This window comes from Harmonia axyridis, chromosome X (genome assembly GCF_914767665.1).
Source record: "Harmonia axyridis chromosome X, icHarAxyr1.1, whole genome shotgun sequence".
In the NCBI taxonomy this organism is placed as follows: Eukaryota; Metazoa; Arthropoda; class Insecta; order Coleoptera; family Coccinellidae; genus Harmonia; species Harmonia axyridis.
Window position 1 is genome coordinate 17,055,986 of NC_059508.1, and position 21,058 is coordinate 17,077,043.

Sequence of the window (21,058 nt, forward strand, 5' to 3'; positions counted from 1 at the left end):
AGCGGATGACCTTTATTCCTTGACTTAAAAAAATGTTCTTTCTATTTTCATGGGCGCCCGCAGAAATTTTTCTCAGGGGGGGCAAAATGAAAATTATTGAAAAATGATAAGGCGTCCATGATTGTCATTGAAAACCGGAAAATTGTTGAGAATCCATTACTTCCTTTTTTTCCATGCCCTTTGGATTGAGAAAGTAATATTGGGGGTGTTCTGCTGAAAAATGAGGCAATCAAAATCTCAGGGGGGGCCATGGCCCCCCCTGCGGGCGCCCATGTCTATTTTAGGTTGTAACTAACTCTAGTAGTAAAAATTTCGCTTAGTAAAATCAATATCGCTTCAAAATTGTAGGGTAATAGTTAAGTAAAAGGCAGGTTATTAAATAAACCCTCTGATTTAATCTTAAACTCATACATTTTTGGTTAAGCTTACTAATTTTAACCTCTACTGACGTTTATACGTCTAACAATGTAGGTAATCAACAATATCAATGGCACTGGTTAAATATCACCCGATTCTAAAAGTATACGCATAAGTAACAAAGGTGTCGTTTTATTTACAGTTTTATTTATAATGAGAATAATAATATATAGGATAGGTATATAATAATAATAATAAATTTCCTCTCATCAAATAATCCGATTCTGAATACCACATTTTCTCAATAAAATATCATAATCAACGAACACAAACATTGAAAACATAATTTCAACCATATAACAACGACTCTTCTGGCTTAAATCAAGAGCCAACGTATTGCTAGAATACAATATAAAGAATCTGAACAAACAAAATATACCTAATATCCGCCAAAATCGTTTCAGTATTCACAATATTTCATGAGATCATATGGAAAATTGTGCCTTACTCAGAATATTCGCGGATAATACCATACACAACACTAAAAAACAAGCTCGAAAAGGCATAGTAAAAAACTACACCTGACTACCTGTCAAATTTTGAAATAATAGAGAAGCATGACCTGACAAATATCATGACCTGACCTATACAGAAGGCTTTTGACCTAACAATCACAGTAGAATTCGTTCGACATTTTTTTAATGATAATTGGAGGGCAACTTGAATTGAATGTAGGTTCTGATGAAAAAGAACCCACATTTAAATACAATTCATCAGATTTCCAAGCAAAACCTATGTTTGATTAGAGATTGATTTTTACATACTTGAAAAAATGACGATTGTCCCTCTAAGATCAAGAATATCATAAGTACATAAATATATTTGTATCTTTTTATTGAGAATTCCCCCAACAGTTGGAGTTGACAGGCTTAGAAAAAGCTGTATCGATTTTTTAATCTACGTAGGTACTCCTTTTCGTATAAAGAACGGTTTTTGATAGATTGACTGAAAGTTTTAGGTGAAAGATAAGTGCTTAATATGAAGGAGTTACATATTCATAGGATTCAAATGTTACCAGTCAAAAAATTGGATTATCTCGATAACAGTCAATCAATCAGTTTATGTGAAGTAACAGCCTTTATCTGTATTCAACAGTGGATTTTTTTTCAATAAATATCAATGCAGTTCTTATGAGAGTACTCAGATTCAATATCCACGACTAACTTGCTCTGAAGATATACGTAGAAGGTAACAACAAAAAGGAGCGTTTTAAAAAAAAATTACTACATTATTTGCAGACCAATGATAGTGAAACGAAGTCCTCTTTGATACCACATTAGTGGTGGTAAGAATTGCATCAATTTTACTCAGATGTAGGTACACTATATTAATCGATTGAGCCTTTCTATCTTATTAAACAAGCTTGATTACAACATGTTAATGTTATAACTGTTAACAGGGTCAATATTATTGTAATACTAAGGCACAAACCCAGCTCACTGCTTGTTCTTGAAAAAACAAGCCATAATTATGGAAGACAAGCACCGCTGGATATACTACCCAACATAGGAACGGAATCAGAAAAATTATTGCACTTCACCGAGTTCACGACAGCTCAAAGGCTCCTATGGTGGCCTTAGAGACGGATTCAACTGAAACTGTGTCTATTTTCAATTCAATCCGTCTTAGGACTGTCTTATCTCGGATCAGTTGTTCATCTATTCTGCATAATTACATAATTTTTTTTTTAAATCTAATTTGTTTCGTTCGCTTCAAACAGGAATCGCATCACTTCTGACTGATTGTGCGCGTTCGAAAGAATTTTGGAAAGGTCCAAAGGTGTCGAAACTTTAAACCAAAACCGTTTTTTTTTTTTTGTTATTATGTGATAAGGGTTTTCTAAGAGGAATAATATTTGAAATGGTTATATTGGCAACACTGTGTATCATTATTTGACATTTCATATGTCATTTGTGTTTAGTAGGTTAGGTTAGGTTATTTAAACAGTTATCCAATGCATGAAGGACATTATTTAATTAATCGACTCACCATTCGTGGTATTGTAGACATTTTTGAAAGTGGTACCAAATACAGCTCAGGGCTTGTTAGGTACTGGTGTTCTTGTGTCGTATAAAAAAAAATCATTTTCAAATTTGTCAACAATACGAGTCGATTACCTGTATAATATCGTCCATATATACTTCTCAAATTTGTCTCAGTATTCACAAATGAGCATTGATCTTGATAAAACAATTTCTAAACAATGTTGAAGCTTCAATATTTCCATGATCAAATGACATAACCTAGTGAACACAAATGACATAAGAAATGTCAAAGAAATAATACACAGTGTTGCCATTATATCAATTTAAAATTGTATGATTCCTATTCAAACACCTATATTTAGTGGCATTTTTAAAATTGTTTGAACTGAATGTGTGTAATGAAATTCATGAGTTGAGTGTTCGATCGTCTGAGTTAAAACGACAGTTCGACAATAATTTAGAATATTCAGAGAAGTACATTTCAAAGTTCGTAGATGTTATCAAGTAGGAATTTTTCATTCAATTTACAACATTGCAATTTGGTCCCTAAATAGTTTCACTTTTATTCACATATAGATTCTTTAGGAGATTCCTGGATGAGAACGAAACATTTGAAATTTTTAACGTTTGTATTTTGATGATGATTCGTAAGAAACTTCTAGGTGATGGTCGCTTTTTGATAAATCCTGTTTGTTATTGTCTCATGGAGATTTGTGTCGATTGGAGTTGAATTTAGGATCTAGAAGTGCACAGTTTTGCGTCGAGTGTGGCGCTGCTAGATCCTAAGTTTTCAAGCAGTTATCTTCCGAATCATGATCAAAAACAACGATAGGGGTTTTCTATCCTTACCTCCCCTCCCCCCTCTCTCAACTAAACTATTTGAGCAGCCCCCATACGCACGAAAACGCGCTAAAAAATATCAAAATCCAACTTAATAATCACACTCAAATTGGCAATAAAGCCGCTTAAGGCAGTTAATTGATCGTTGTGAATACATTACTAAGGTGACGTCGGTGTCGATAACTGATCATTCTCTCTGGATGTCGAGGTCTCTAAATCACTGGCCTGGAAAAACCTATCCGCATCACTTAACAGATTCGCACTTGTGCAACACTGACTAGCATGTTCAGACGTGCTGGTAGCCGTTGTACCGTCTTCCATCAGTATTATGGCGTTTGGTTCTGTGTTAGCTTGATGAGCGATCATGTTGAAGTCCTCTTGATCAAGGGTAAATAGTGGGGTGTTCCATCGTGGTATGCTCGTACGAGGAGTACTTCTCGAACAGGGTACTGTCGGACTGTACATACTGAGGTTGGTAGGACTGATAACACCAGTCATTCCTCCCATATTGGGGTAACTGAAAATCTGAAATATATCGTATGTTTAGTATTTATTGTTCTGTTGGTTATTTTTGAAAGCTACAGCTACCAGGGAGAAAAGTATGGTAGGAGATTGTTCTGTTGCGATGACTTGTATGAACCTTCGAAATTTTCGGTTAGTGGTATCTAGCGAAGTTGCAGTTTTGGCGCCAAGCATTGTGGATCCTTAAGATCATTATTATTATTCTTTCATTGAATTGGGGACCTTGCGACTCTGATCTTGTGTTATAAACACTAACTATTCATACAAACCCAGGGAGACCGTCGATACTGTTAACGAAACCGGCGACATCCTTAAGAACCTTGGCTATTACTTCGTGAGTATCCAGAACTGACTTTCTTAGGCCAGTCAGCCCCAGACATATGCATACTATGAGTTCATCTGTTTCTACCTCCTTTCCACATAGATTGTAGATCAATCTCATCTGCTGACTTACCCATGCGGTGCAAAAGATATTTGCAACGATAGTTTCCTGTCAGCAGTCCCATCATAACCAGAAGTTCAGCTCGTGGTTGCTTCAAGAGCTTCCTGGTATAGGTTGGTGAGAGCACCACAAATTTCTCCTCCAGAGGGTTTTCTTATTGTCCCATTCCCACTGTTGGACCGCTGCCTTATATTACTTTTCCAAGCGTACAGAAGGGCACATGACCAACAGGTATCTACCTTGATGCCCTGTTCGCGAGTTCATCGGCTTTTTCGATTCCTTCAATCCCAAATTGCCCCGGTTCAATATCGACGTCTACCACTTATGGACATTAGAGACCAATTCACCACAATTCAATCTTTGGCTGATGAGTGGGTAGGAGAACAAGACCATCCTGTAACTCTCCAAACAATTTAAAGTCAGATAAGGTATTTTGGACTGCAGCATTATCGACCACATCTTGTGTTACCTCTGACGCTTGAGCATCGCCAGCAACGATTACAGTGGTGCAGAAAACTTCACATTGGAATGTGGAATGGCATCAGGTCATCTTTTCTGATTGATCTCGATTCTCCTTGGTGCAATGATGGCCGAAGAAGGGTTAGACAACGTCGGGGAGAAAGACGTGAACCTCAGTTTGATGTTGAGCGTCATCTACACCGAACAGTAGGCGTTATGGTATGGGGTGCTATTGCACATGCAAGTAGGTTATCTTTAGTCTTTATTCGGCGTAAAATGACAGCTCTGCATTACCATCAATAAATAGTGGAGCCATATGTTCTCCCCTACCTTTACCGATTTGAGAATCCAATATTTCAGCCCGAGATAATGGCCGACCTCATGTTGCCAGAGTTGCTTTGAACTTTTTCGAAACGACCCATATGAATATATCCTTTTGTTATGGCCGCACAGATCTCCTGATCTCTCGCCAATAGAGCATGTTTGGGACATCATGGGTAGAAGGCTTGGAAATTTACCTCAGCCCCCACGGACTTTCGCGGCTCTGAGACATGAAGTACAGGTAGCTTGGGATAGTATCCCTCAAGAAGAAATAGACCATCTTATTGTATCAATGCCGAGACGTGTTGGGGAGTGTATAGGTAATCGTGGTGGACAAACACATTATTAACAAATTTATTTAAAAAAAACTTGTAAACCCTTCGTTTTTTTCTCCAAATTTCAATCATTTACTCCTTGTTATACTATCTATGTTTTAGCAAAAAAAAATCAAAATTTCAACAGCTCCTTCTGGGTGTCAGGTGTCTTTGTCAGTTCTGTTTATATTGGTTGAAGTATTTATTGTACAGGCGGTTAAGTAGAGACGATTTGGAGATTTTTATTGCAGGAAATGTTGACAAACGCAGCGGAGCGAAACAACCTTTTGTCGTTTTCAAGAATCAAAGATTAAACATGAAAAAGCGGCCAGCAAACTAGGCCGAATTCCCGCCCCACAAATGTAGACGCCTAAAATGACCGTTTCACTGTTTCAACCCTAAATATATGTATTTTACACGAGACATTGAAAACTCCTTCCAAACTTTTATCCCTGCATACTACCAACATGTCCCGGTTGGCCGTGGAAATGGTTGAAGTAGTCCCTGTTCGGAGAATAGGGACTCGTCGGCGGCACTGAGTTCCTCTGCGTCGGCGACTTTCTCCTGTCGTGCCTTCCGGGACTCAGTGGCGGAGAGGAGCTGATGTCGGGGACGTCGTCCGCCGCCGACGTCTCGCTACAGGGTGGCGTGATGCTGGCGGGTGGTGAATTTGTACCGCTCATGGTCGCGTCGACTGTGGATCGAATGAGGGCGACCGGCCTCGCCATCGGGGGCAGCGGCGGCGGCGGCAACATGGTGGAAGGGAAGTACTGCGGCTTTGGGCTCCTCGACAGGTTCGTCTGCATCTGCAAAACAGTGGCGTGAGTTACGAGGGGTGCCGGATGGAAAATCAATACTGAGAAAAGGGGGATGACTTTCGAGATAACGGTGGCTGAATGGCTTTCCGCATAACGATAACGATTGTCGGAAGGTTGAATTGACGTTCTTTCGAGTCGCGCAAACTTGCGGAAAAACCAGTCAGAAGCATTCGCTCTCAGACGTATGAATTATTCTTTCGTAGTGAAGCATTTTCGGGTAGATGCGATTTGAAATTTTTCTAATCTGAAAAGACTTCCAGAAATTGGAGGATATTTAGCAATTAAAATTTGACTATCAAAAATTTAAATAACGGGTGTTTTTTTGGAGGTATATAACTTTGAGTTGGCATTACTGTTCAAGATGGCGACCGATTTAACAGCTGTCAAGTGATTTATTCTCAGTTTAGTTTGGCAATTCATCATGAATAGACTCACGCCTGACTAACGCTTGTAAATAGTGCAATTTTATTTCGAAAATAATGGTTCTGTGCGGAATACGTATCGCGCACTACGTCCATTTTATTTTGTTTAGCGATGAAGCGCACTTCTGGTTGAATGGTTACGTCAACAAACAAAACTGCCGCAATTGGAGTGAAGCTAATCCTCAAGTGTATGTCGAAACACCGTTACATCCAGAAAACTGACTGTTTGGTGCGCTTTATGGGCTGGTGGAATCATTGGTCCGTACTTCTTCAAAAACGATGATGGCCAGAACGTTACAGTCAATGGTGATCGGTATAGAGCCATGATTACTAACTTTTTCATTTCTGAATTGAACAACCATGATGTCCAGGAGCTGTGGTTCCAACAAGACGGCGCAACATGTCACACAGCTCGTGCCACAATCGATTTATTGAAAGACACGTTTGGTGACCGCCTAATTTCACGTTTTGGACCTGTGAATTGGCCTCCAAGATCTTGTGATTTAACACCGCTAGACTACTTTCTGTGGGGCTTTGTAAAGTCATTGGTCTATGCGGATAAGCCACAAACCCTTGACCATTTGGAAGACAACATTCGTCGTGTTATTGCCGATATACGGCCACAAATGTTGGAAAAAGTCATCGAAAATTGGACGTCCAGATTGGACTACGTCCGAGCCAGCCGTGGCAGTCATATGCCAGAACTCATATTTAAAATGTAATGCCACAAGATTATCTTGTGGATAAATTACTCTCAGTTTGAATACAATATGATAATGTCAAATAGTATTGGCTTTGCAATGACCAGTTTTTGAGATACACAGAATATTATATTGAGAGGGGCGACCGTTATAACAAAAGTTATATGCAATGAAATTTCATACAGAGTAAAGGTAAAAGATACGTTGGCCTTTACTTATTGTTATTGTATCATTGTACAATGAAAGACATTGTACAGGGTGTCCCAAATTCGATGCTTACCGAGAGCATGTCAGGAACTATAGACACAGTGAAAAAATCTACGGGGACCCCCGATCTCTTTTTTCGAACTAATTAGATAACAGAAAGTATAGATCATAGATTATGGTTTGAATTTTTTTTTACCTGGCTGTTCTGATCGTTCTCCGTTTCTTGGCAAACGTAAGTCACGAAGTCGGTGAGTGTATCGTGGCCATTTTCCTGATATTTAACCTGATTTTGGTGGTGCTGATGCGAATCCGGACTGTGCTGATAAAATAAATGACTTGGACTCGCTTGAGAACTGGAAGACACTAACGTGGTATTTTGGGACATGGCTGAAAGGAAAAACAACGATTACAATAAAACCGAAAAAATCACAATGAAGTAATTAAGGATAAAGGTTCCCATAGACCGATGCATCTCTCATCGCATCCAATCGTGTGTGGGAGCCTTAAGAAATAATGGAAAATTTGAAAATTGGTAAAACTGCGAATAAAAAATAATTATTCACTTACAATAGGCAGCAGAGACGACCATAGCATCAACCGATGTTGATCTGTCCACTACAGGACCTTCATTGTAGTTGTTGGAGTAATAAGAAGGGTGCTCTAATTTAACACTGTTGACGTTGGGCTGAGGGTCGGACAATTCGTGGAGAATCGACGCTAAAATTAACAACAATGAAAATTTCAAACGGGAAAATGAAATAAGTTTATTTACATTTTGATAATTTCCACAGTTCCTCTGACGAAAACACTCCAGTTGCTATTATTATTTCATTAACTATAACACCGTTGTAAGGATTGTGGGTGTATCCTGCAACTGGAAAGAATTTCACTCAGTTATTGGATCGCAAAATAACGTTCGTTGGGAAAAGAAGAAATTATTGCCATCTGCCGTACATGACTAGGATGATATGTAAATGATTTGGCCCAAACTTTTCAGCCTTTGAATATCAGTCAACGAAAAACTAACATTAACATAAGTTCTCCACACGTTTAGTCCAAGAGTTACGTGAAAAACTTCATAGCGATGAGTAAAAGAAACCAATTGTCACCATTGGATAGACATTTCAAAAAATTTAAAAATAAGTAATCGTTCATCTGATTAATGTCCAACTTGAATTGTACTTCAAAACAGAAACTATTCTACCATAATACAAGGAGGAAAGGAACAATTATAAAATCTTTTTTATGATTTTCAAATACAACGTTTTCAAATAGAAGAGGAAACTATGTCTCTATCAAATCTAATCAATCCTAATGAAAATTCTGTTTTCTAAACGTATAAAATGATCCTTTGACCATAATATGGTTACATAAAGTTGAAAGAAGTTTACACCTAACTTTTGGACTGATTAGTATTCATTTCAGATTTGATTTTTTCTTCAAATTCAAGGAATTCAACTGACCTTTGTTTTTCCGATCATCGTCCTTCTTATTGTTAGAGAAAAACAGTCCATCTCTAATTAATAATTCTGAAAAAAATAGTGTTGTATAGTATTCATTCGATGTAAAGACTCAAATGATATTTCAAGAATAATTGAATGAAATTGTTGATGTATTTTGAAATCATCGATCTACAATGAGTATGCCTTCTCACGAACACGCGACCTGTCGATCAGAACTGTCGATTTGCAGATCGTCACATAGCTCAGTGTATAGCAAGGAGTAAATGACTGAATTTGGAGAAAAAAATCGTGAAGGTTTTTTCATGTAAACAATTTTTGTAGTCGTTTTTGCAAGTTTTTTAAATTTTACAACAAACCAGCTGTTCGAGGAGATCCAAAGTCGATGTTTAGTTGTTGTTAAAATGCCTAGAGCACGTGTACGCGGAATTTATCGCCAGCTAAGTGAATTTGAAAGAGGTAGAATTATTGGTGTACGGGAGGCGGGGTTGTCATTTCGAGAAATCGTTAACCTTACGAACAGAAATCCAACTACTGTTATGAGATGTTGTCAAGCATGGTTTGATAATGCCCAAAATCAAAGAGGAGTAAGCACCAGACGTCGAAGGGGCTCAAACGAAGTTTCAAGAACTACGTCTAAGATTTATGACCTTCAGAAACCGATTTGCTACAACTCGATCTTTGGCTGATGAGTGGTTAGGAGAACAAGACCATCCTGTAACTGTCGTAAAGGTATACCGCCGGATAAGGTCTTCTGGACTCCAGCATTATCGACCCCATCTTGTGTTAACCCTGACGGTTGAGCATCGCCGGCAACGATTACAGTGGTGTAGAAAACGTCAACATTGAAATGTGGAATGGCATCAAGTCGTCTTTCCTGAAGAATCTCGATTCTCCTTGGGTGTACATGATGGCCGAAGAAGGGTTAGACGACGTCGGGGAGAAAGACGTGAACCTCAGTTTGATGTTGAGCGTCATGTACACCGGACAGTAGGCGTTATTGGTATGAGGTGCTATTGCACATTGCAAGTAGTTCACCTTAAGTATTTATTCGAGGTAACATGACAGCGCTGCGTTACCTTCAAGAAATAGTTCAGCCATATGTTCTCCCTAACCTTAACGGGCTCGAGAATCCAATATTTCAGCAAGATAATGCCCGACTTCATGTTGCCAGAGTTAGTTTGAAATTTTTCGAAGCGACCCATGTGAATCTTTTGCCATGGCCGCCCAGTTCTCCCGATCTTTCGCTCATAGAGCATGTTTGGGACATCATGGGTAGAAGGCTTGGAAATTTACCCCAGCCCCCACGGACTTTGGCGGCTCTGAGACATTAAAGTACAGGTAGCTTGGGATAGTATCCCTCAAGAAGAAATAAACCATCTTATTGCATTAATGCCGAGACGAGTTGGGGAGTGTATAGATAATCGCGGTGGACAAATAAATTATTAACAAATTTATAAAAAAAAAATTGGAAACCCTCCGTTTCGTTTTTTCCCCAAATTTCTATCATTTACTCTTTGATATACTTGAAAAAATGACGATTGTCCCTCTAAGATCAAGAATATCATAAGTACATAAATATATTTGTATCTTTTTATTGAGAATTCCCCCAACAGTTGGAGTTGACAGGCTTAGAAAAAGCTGTATCGATTTTTTAATCTACGTAGGTACTCCTTTTCGTATAAAGAACGGTTTTTGATAGATTGACTGAAAGTTTTAGGTGAAAGATAAAAAAATTTAAACAGCTTCTTCTGGGTGTTGCAGTTTTTCTGTCAGTTAGTATATTTTTAATTCCTTTTTCAGATTTTCATCATCAGATCTAATCGATGGATCAAGGTCCACAGTTCGCGGTTCCTGAGTAGGCATCTTTGCTGTGGTAAGTTGGGATAAGCAAATAATGATTAAAATATCAGTTCGTGAAAAAAATGTTGTTAGCAAGTTATTACGATATATCGCTCGTGCCAAATACATAGTTACAAGCGAAAAATGAATATGATCGTTAGTGGATAATAAAGAATCATATTTTACCATGACAATTGATGAAATTCGCTAAGTAGAGATCCAATTCCCGTACAGAGACGTTTATATGATATGGATTCACACATAATCCTGGCTGAGAACAATCAGGACTCTTTTCAAGCCTCTCTCCGTCTGTGCTCTCGAGAGGTATCGCCTTGAAAAGTATCACCATCACCAGATCCAATCGCCAGACCTTATCTGCCTGTCTGAGACAATCGATCCGTCGCATTTTCCCTTTCTGATCCGGATTGCTCAGAACGCAGGTTGCCGGCCTCTTTCCCGTAATGCTGAGCACGAAGTCTTCTCTGCATTCCTGTGTAATATCCTTTCGAAGTTTTCCCAAGAGCCTCGATGCCCATTTCTGTTTAACTTCGGCCTTCTCGTTCTGCAAGAATCGATTGATAAAAGTCAGAATAATAGTCGCTTGAACTCTGACGTTTCTAGCGACTATAATCTGATCAACATCGCCCTCAGAAATATTACCGACTATTAGGTAATTTGAAATTTCAATTTGAAACCTGGTTTTTCAGTAATATAATCAGATAAGAGAAATTTGGCTCCCAAAAGTTTGAGTACTACACGGACATTCATCTAGCTCAGTATGGAATGTCTATTCTGACACGCAGTCAGAAATAAACTATTATGAAAATCCAATGACGCACTGATTGACTGTTATAAAATTAAAATACATACATCTACAGGCTATTCTGTCACATTCGGAACCATACTTCCAAAATCAAATGACGTTAAATATTATTAGTACTTAGTAGCTTCTGACATAAAAATATGACGCATTCGAATATCAGTAACTATAGGGGGTGTTCCTAAATTGGTGGTACAAAGAAAAATAAGAGATTCCTTGGATAATTGAAAGAAAAAAAGGCCTATAAACGATTAGTTTTCGAGATAAAGGATGTCTCTTGTAGTCCTACTTTTTTGCGATGACTATATCAGTTTATGAATATTTATTAATCTTCGCTACAGATGTGGTAAATAAGCACCAAAACTTTAAATTAATTTATTCGTCACAGCTTATTAATTTGATCTTTATAATAATTTTGATCTTCCTAGTGAATTATTCTAAATTTTGTATATGATGAGAACTTCAAATTGGAGTATCTATGCCAAATTTAAGTTGAATATTTTCTGAAGGAAGGTACTATGAGAAAAGACTTAAAATGATCTGAGGAATCTTTCATTTTTGTTTGTACCTCTAATTTAGGTTCACCCTGTATTGAAATTTATATAACGCTGTCAAAAATACGATGGATATAACTCGAATACCAGTTTTGGTCACAATTCTGACAAATTAAGTAAATGATGGATTCGCCAATATACAGGACCATCTAAAATTCGAATTCTAATGGTATGAAAAATATAAGGTTCTCCAATAGGAAAGATACAATTTAAAATGATCATAATAACAAGACTATGTAATATTTAGTTGTATTAATATCTACATTTCAAATTGTATAATACCTATTGGAAAACTTTTATAAGTTCCTATTCTAACGCATTCAAAAATATAGGGCTCTGTACTAAAGTTCAAATACAGTCAAGTTCTGTATATGTGTTTTTTATTTGGGGTTTAAGGCTTTTCCTCTATCGTTTCAAAAAAGTATCTACCTGAAGTGCCTCCTTACACTGTCGTTCTTCTTCCATCGACATTCGTTTTTCATGTTTTTTATAATATTTTCTTTTAGCTGCCTGAAGGTTGAACCACGTGTAGGCAAATGACTTGACAAAGGGAAGCAATGCCTCGATGAAAGGATGGAACTCGTCCTGCTGGATAATATTCTCTATTTAATGAACATATTCATCTGTAAGACAGATCCAGAAAACCAAAACATCGACAGTGGAGTAATGTCAAATTTCACAAGCTTTTTCAAGAGTAATCAATAGAGAAAGCAAAAGTTTCCAAAACGAAAGAGAAGGTATGAATATTTCAATTGAATACAACTAATAGATTATATTCACATTATTCCCTAGATTTTAAAGTTTATATCGTTTGGAAATATAACATTACTCCTCCAATTGAACAAAATTCGCTATCTACAGAGAATCACATTCATTCTCGAAATATCCTATTGTTCGTTCTGAGAAGAAGTGATAATATCTTTCATTGGTTCAAACTCAAAGTCTTTCGAAAAAAATATAAAAAACAATGATGTGTAGTCGGGAGCTTCTGCGCGCTTGTTTCAATTGTCACGTGGATAATAAAAACTTGATTAATTTTTCCAATTTTGAATCTTACAATGGCACAATCTGCATAAAACTTTGCATGAATATTCGTTATGCTAATCATCAACTTATTTTTGAATTTCAGTTCAATTTGATTTGTATTTTTTTCCATTTATTCAGATAACAAATCTTTCAACATCATGCTAGAAATTAAGAACAACAAGATGACATTCCACAGATGAAGGTGATTCTCCATAAAAAAATATTGAACTAACTGAAAAAATGAAATTCAAGAATTTTCCATACAAAGCATGCAATTCAGTCAGAACAATTTTCCAAACACCAAATAAGATAATTGAAAAGAACTTTTGAGGGATGGGGGGAATAAGATTTAGATCATGTTAGTTGGGCTGGGTATCATTCATATTTTATAACCTTTTATGTATTTCAACTCAATACTAGAAGGCGATTAGCAAATAACACCATCGAAAGCTTAGTATATATCTATATCTACAGTAAAAAATTTGTTTGTTCCTTGCGGTTTAAAATCCAGAGAATTTGGTACATGGACATGAAACTTCGATGTGATAATTTCCAGTACAGGGTGTCCCAAAATCGATGCCCACTGAAAGCATCTCGAGAACTGAAAGACCTAGAGAAAAATGTTCAAGGACCCCCGATCTCTTTTTTCGGATGAGATCAGATCATAGATATCTTGATTATTTCTCGAGTAACAGGGCGTTTCTGAAAAATGGCTGTTTCAAATATTTCGCTATATATTCGAGCTATTCCAAAAATCCTTAAACGTCTTACTCCAATAGTAGTCGAGAGACTTTCAGTGAGGTTCGAATTTGGGACACCCTATACATGATCTTCAAACATGGTTATAATATTGCTTGAGTATGACGCATGATAAGAAATGTTTGAGCAAACTTACGATGACGTCAATTTGAAGTAAACACGTGTCATAGCTTTTTATTTAATTCACGTTTTGTGTTTTGGTGCGAATTTCGGTAAAAAAATATTAGTGTTTTGAAAGTCTGAACATATTAATTTTCCCTATAGAGAGGTCAAAACAACATTAAATACAAATAAATGACTAGATATAGTAGAAACGTTATGAATCAAACTGGGATTTATTATTACTAACATCATAATGATCTTCACAAAATGACGGTTGAATCAATAATGAAAACAAACGCTTTCGTACATGATACTCGATTGTTAATACCTCCAAGTGACGTCATCGATTACGACACGTTGCGTAAAACTATATATTGGCTGGCTATATGCGTTTTACTAGTTTAATTGCTATTTTCTCAGGAATATTTATACGAATATCACTGAATAATTTGAGAGGATTTGAAATTTCTAGAATTGCACATAATATTCCTGTTAGAAAACCCTTCAGATGTCAAATATAGGAGATTTGAGTGTGTTTCGATGGGACTGTTTTCCAAGGATGAAATTGTTACATAAGCGTTTTTGTTATAATCATTTTGGAGTCGCAAATCTCTATTATTGCTGCTCATAATAATTATTCTGCAAGTATGAAATAGCGAATTCCATCTTGATAAATATTGTTGCATACTTTCGAGTAGAAATTGTAGACATACGCGATTTATGTTCTTTCCGGAAATACAAATGATTATAAATTTGTGCTGCACGAAAATGTGTATGTCGTATTGATCAGTTTGCGGCTATTTTTTGAGGATGAAATTGTTACATAAGCGGCCCCAGTCATCATCATTAAGGAGTTAAATTTGGCTTGGTGGATCTCTGACATAGAATTCAAGACATCTACCTATTATAGTCTGTTGTACCTAGACGAAAATTTAAATTGAAAAGCCCGGACATCCAGATGGTCTTCGGATGTCACAGTAGGCGCGTGCGAACAGATAAATCCGATGTCATCTATTTATATCCTGGATATTTATAGTCGCTACTGCGAGCTTTAGGAAATGAGAAAATCCGCAGCACCAGCTACTCTGAACGCATTCCTATCCTCACTTCGACCACGCAAACCATTTCGACTGAAAAACCGGTTCCTGCAATGCACAACCCGATATAGGCGAATCGATTACGAATCAACTCGTACGAAATTCGCTTTTATACCGCAGGATGGTTTGCCTCCATACCTTTATTCCGTTCAATTCCGAAATAGTTCCAGCTTAAGAACTTGCCCGAATCTATCTTTAACTGCGCCATTGTTAAATCGTTGGAAAGATCGCAGAAACGATTCAACTTGAACATTCAGTAAAATGACAGTTATTACTTTTCTACTCTTCAATTCTATTAGTTTCAATTGATTTGGCTGCTACACAGTAGCTTTTTTTGATTTACATTTTCAATAACTGTAATAATCCGTTATCGTGATTGTTAAATCTAAAGAACATACTGTGTAGCGAAACAATTGTTATTCGCAGAATCGAAAAGCTCAATTAATAAAAATGTGAAGCCTGAAGAAACTATTGTGTAGCGAAACAATTATAATTTACAGAATTGTAAAGCTCATTTAATGAAAATGTAAAGCCTGGAGAAACTTTTGTGTAGCGAAATAATTGAAATTTACAGAATTAAAAAGCTCATTTAATGAAAATGTAAAGTCTGAAGAAAGTATTGTGTAGCGAAACAATAGTGATTTATAGGTTTGAAAAGCTGAAGCTCAGTTAATAAAAATGTAAAGTCTGAAGAAACTATTGTGTAGCGAAACAATAGTGATTCACAGAATTGAAAAGCTAAAGCTCAGTTAATAAAAATGTAAAGTCTGAAGAAAATTTCGTGTAGCGAAACAATTGTCATTTGTAGAATTAAAAAATGGAACTACAATAACTGTCATTTGATTTTCGATTAAGAATGAATTGCATCAAGAGTAGACACAACACAATATTCAATTCAACTTAATTTTTTCTTAGGAATAACACGTCGCAATTCGATTTATGTATACAGTTGAAGTATTCCCTGCTGGAATAGGCTATTTGATCCGAAATATTGTCCATAAATATGTAGAAAGTCGAATAATTCGTAAATCTATTAACGCATGATTAGAAACGATTGGGTGAACTTACGATGACGTCAATTTGAAATAAACACGTGTCATAGCTTTTTATTCCGTTCACGTTTTGTGTTTTGGTGCGAATTTCGGAAAGTTCTACAAAAAAATATTAGTGTTTTGAAAGTCTGAACATATTAATTTTCCCTATAGAGAGGTCAATACAAAACAACATTAAATACAAATAAATGACTAGATATAGTAGAAACGTTATGAATCAAACTGGGATTTATTATTACTAACATCATAATGATCTTCACAAAATGACGGTTGAATCAATAATGAAAACAAACGCTTTCGTACATGATACTCGATTGTTAATACTTCCAAGTGACGTCACCGATTACGACACGTTGCGTGAAACTATATATTGGCTGGCTATATGCATTTTGCTGGTTTTATTACTATTTTTTCAGGAGTATTTATACGAATATCACTGAATAATTTGAGAGGATTTGAAAATTCTAGAAGTGCGCATAATATTCCAATCCAATTTTATGAACCACAAGTTCTTGATTAATCGAGTATAGGTACTTGGAAATGATTCATTGATTTTGAGTATTGACTCGAGTATTCAATCAAAAAAATTGCAACACCCAAAAAGATTTGTGGTGAGGTTAACAAATATTCCATTAGGAAAATTTCAGGATATTGTTTTTAGATCAACATTATTTTTTCTCTATAAGTGAAGAACTCGATGCGATGTGGCCAAAGTCAGTATTTCCAACAATCATTCGATTGTCATATTCTGTATTATTTCGTTTTTTCCTTTAATGATCATTTAAGGATCATAATTTCAAGTTTCATTATTCTCTTTTCTGAATCACCTGTTCTTCCACTGGAAAAATAAATAATTAGGTACATTTCGTAGTGTTCTGTAATCGTAACTAAACACTTGGTACAATGCCAATACCTACTCAGCGTATAATAGCTTTCAATATTCCATTTTCGTTGAATTAAATGAATATCCAATAATTATGTTTTAGATAATCGTACGAAAATTTATAGTAAACGTTTTTAGTAATATTGTTAAAAAGTCATACTCAAGCAATAGTGACCCGTCTGCAAAAACTTCAATAACTGAGATAACTTTCAAAAATCTTGTTCAGGATTTCTTCTTTATTATTTCAATATCTGTAAAAATGTATTATTACATTTTATGGAAGCTATTCAGAACGGAACTGAATTGGCTGCCTTCGTAGAATCAGACAGATCTGCATTGTGATCGTAAGTTAAGAAATAAAATGTTCGCTATATAGCGTAATGATATCATTATATCATGATCAGGGGCATATTGCAATGCAGATCTGCTGTGCACTGTTTTTATGTGGAATTATGAGGTGAGATGCTCAAAAACGTAAAAAAATGCAATGAAATTCGTGAAAATATATACGGTGTCTGTGCAAAGACAACAACAGATATAATAGACATCGACAACGAGCAGAAAATAGAACAGAGAGCATTAAAAATTGGAGAACCGATCGACTGAAAATTTTTCCTTTGCAAATTCAGAAAACTAGCAGAAAATATTTGTACTCGACTAGATTTCACTCAAAACAAAATTACCTTCTGTTTTTTTTTTTACTGGAATGATATATATTTAATATTTAAGTTGTGTTTGAGAAATACTGCTTTGAACAAGATGATTCATTGAAATCATCTTTGTAATGACTTAATCAAGTAACAGATTTATAGAATTTCAGATGATTTGAAATCTAATTACGATCATTTTCAATCTAAAAACATTCAGAACTGCGCTTGGCAAGCCTACAATATTCTAACCTACCAATAATACATCCTAACAGTTTCGAATTGGTTCCGAACGACCCAAGAAAAAGTTACTGAAAATGTTTGAAATTACATTAAAAATTATGCGAAGAAATTTGCCAATGGAACTAGTTCATACGACTAGTTGCGTCAAGTTACGAACCAGTTTCTAGTGGAACTAAATAAAGTGTAAATAACTACTCTATACTGAGAAAGAGTGTGTTAGTGTACCTATTGTACCATTGACAAGAATTGTCAATGAATTGAATAGATACTGCTATTAAAGCGATCTTGTAATTAGTTCTAGTTAAGTTTAGAACGATTTGAGAACCAGGAAAGAGGATATCGAAATCAATTTCAGCGTTTCTTTTCAAATTAGCTTCAAATCAAAATCGCTTCGAAGGTTTTTTTGTTGTCAGATCAGTTATTAAAAGTGTTCGGTATCTAAACGTTCCAATGTAAACTAGTTCCGAATTGGTTCGGAACCAGTTTTTGTTTTTTTTTTGGAACTACAACAGCAAAAATGTAGGAAGTGAGTATCTTCATCGGAGTAAAAGTAGCAATTTAGAAGAACTCTCAGTCGGTCGATCACCAAATGAAAAAAATAAATAAATAAAAAAAAATGATGAGGAAGAATTGTAGCGAGCAGATGAGAAATGGAATAAGTGGTGGACTCCAAAACGACACCCAGCATTATACAAGAACATGATACAGTACAGTTACAGAACAGATAACACTCATGTTAATCATGTTAATTACATATCACGAAAGACGTTGCGCGAGGGTGTGGGAGATAGGGGTTGTAGCAGCATTAGGCACCTGTCCCGAGGACGGCGTCTGCAGATACGACGAAACATCGGGTTCCACCATGCAGCTGCGCAGTGTATCGGGGATGAACATTCCTGGCTGCCCGTCACCGGTTAGAGCTGGGCTGGATCCCGTCCATCACCTGACCAGGGGTGGCATTCTTGAAAAAAAGAGCCAAAGGAATATTGCGAGATGGACAGAGAGGATCTTCAGCTCAAAAGATGCCCCTATGGAAACGGAAAAAAAAAATATTGGTATTATCTTCTCTGGCTTGGAAGAAGACGACTTGAAATTTAGGACATCCAGTTCACGGTGAAGGGTCAGAATCCAATTTCGTTGCAGTGATTAGTCAAGTGCCAAGTCACAATTCAACATGCGTTCGTGATGCAACCCGCAGTCGAACCAATCTCGGTTGGTGTCAACCGGAATTTTCTATTTTTTTTTTTTTAAATTGGTTAAAAATAAACGATGGACAAATTGTGACTTGATAAGTGTTGGGGGGGTTTTATTTGATTTCGACACTAGATGAAACTGACAGCAACATACCAATTGGTCAACGCTACTACGTGTGTAGAGTATGTTCTCTAGTGGCATCAACTTCTTGTTTTCAAGCATACCACCCCGAAAAGCGTGCACTGCACCACTTGCACTATTTCCCCCGTGGCGAACTTGCACCCAAGCGCACTATTGATCCTGTATAACGTAGTCTGTTCGAAATCTACGATATTATTTATACACCGACGGTCTACCAGACGAGCGTCGCGATGCCTCACGCCAAACCATGTCATGTGCTTACAGCGACTGCCGAATTGCCGGTTTTACTTCGACGTCCAACAAAGCGCCGACGCGACCCCTTTCGACGTCTACATACTCGACGCCTGAGCGTCCCAACAGATAAAATCTGATATATACCGGGTGCTCTAGCCAAAAACCGAGCTGATTTAATTGGCTGCATTTCGCCGACTTCAGACGGATCGATTGTGCAGCTTCAATAGTCTGCCATCTGATGGCTAGATTCTGCTGAAGAAAATTAGTAAAACAGAATATGCCAATAACGGACCAATTGAAAAGTCCCCGGTCTACCATAGTAAAACACATCTTTTTGGCAAAATTCGATTTTATTATTCAACATAGTTGCCTTTGAGGGCGATACAGCGATTATAGCGATCTTCCAACTTTTCGTTACAATTTTTCTAGTACGATTTGTCTTTCGCTTCAAAATAGGCCTCAGTTTCGGCGATTACTTCTTCATTGGCGCTGAATTTCTTTTCAGCGAGCATTCTTCTGAGGTCTGAGAACAGGAAAAAGTCGCTGGGGGCTAGATCTGGCGAATACGGTGGATGTAGAAGCAATTCGAAGCCTAATTCTTGCAATTTTGCCATTGTTTTCATTGATTTGTGATACGGCGCATTGTCTAGATGGAACAGCACATTTTTTTCTTCAACTGGGGCCGTTTTTTAACGATTTCATCCTTCAAACGATCCAATAACTGTATAATAATCGCTGTTGATGGTCTGGTCGTTTTGGAGGTAATCAATGAATATTATACCTTGCGCATCCCAGAATACTGATTCCATAACCTAGCCAGCTGACTGTTGTGTTTTTCCTCGCTTTGGATTCGGTTCATCGTGTGCAGTCCACTCAGCTGACTGTCGATTGGACTACGGAGTGAAATGATGGAGCCATGTTTCATCCGTTGTCACATATCGACGCAACAATTCAGGTTTATTGCTCTTAAACAGCTTCAAACACTGCTCAGAATCATTAACACGTTGTTGCTTTTGATCGATTGTGAGCTCGCGTGGCAACCATTTTGCACACAGCTTTTTCATGTACAAATATTCGTGAAGGATATGATGGTACACGTGCAGATGATATCTTCACAATGTCTGCTATCTCGATCAACTTCACTTTACGGTCATTCAAAATTATTTTGTAAACTTTTTTGTTTTTTCGTCGGTGACAGCCTCTTTTGGGCGTCTAAAATAGATATGTTAGGTAATGATTGCACATCTTGAATACACATATTCGAAGGTTATTTCGTTGGGTGTTTCTAAACTAAATCCATTTCATATGATTTTGTTAATTTTTTTAAATCAGTCGAAGATCATTACTCCGGTCAATCAAACTCATGAATGCCAAATTTAAGTTAAATTTCTTATGAATGGAAGGTGCTGTGAGAAAAAAAAACTTAGAAAAAATTTTTATTTCAACACTCTGTATCTTGAATTTGATAGTTTGCATTTATACGACTCTTTTTTACTGATCTGTGCAATCTCATCATTCCCAATTCATTCGTCTCACTACTTTGTAACTGGATGGGT

General features: G+C 36.7%; 1 protein-coding gene across 6 annotated transcripts; it reads right to left on the bottom strand.

The window, feature by feature from the left end:
• Positions 1-372: 372 nt before the first annotated feature.
• On the bottom strand, positions 373-19,587 carry LOC123685734 (nuclear factor 1 B-type). Of its 6 annotated transcripts, none has more exons than XM_045625576.1 (10): positions 19,281-19,586; positions 18,747-18,961; positions 12,554-12,712; positions 10,937-11,312; positions 8,912-8,977; positions 8,221-8,316; positions 8,016-8,165; positions 7,645-7,835; positions 5,768-6,106; positions 373-3,767 (listed from the first exon to the last, which is right to left on the bottom strand). In XM_045625576.1, the coding sequence occupies exons 2-10, from the start codon at positions 18,825-18,827 to the stop codon at positions 3,402-3,404; spliced, it is 1,824 nt and encodes a 607-aa protein (XP_045481532.1). In that variant the 5' UTR covers positions 18,828-18,961; positions 19,281-19,586; the 3' UTR covers positions 373-3,401. The 6 variants fall into 6 exon arrangements, with proteins under 6 accessions (XP_045481532.1, XP_045481531.1, XP_045481530.1 ...); XM_045625575.1 differs by having other exon boundaries at positions 8,221-8,322; positions 12,554-12,709; positions 19,281-19,585; XM_045625574.1 differs by having other exon boundaries at positions 8,221-8,322; positions 19,281-19,584.
• Between the last annotated feature and the right edge of the window lie 1,471 nt (positions 19,588-21,058).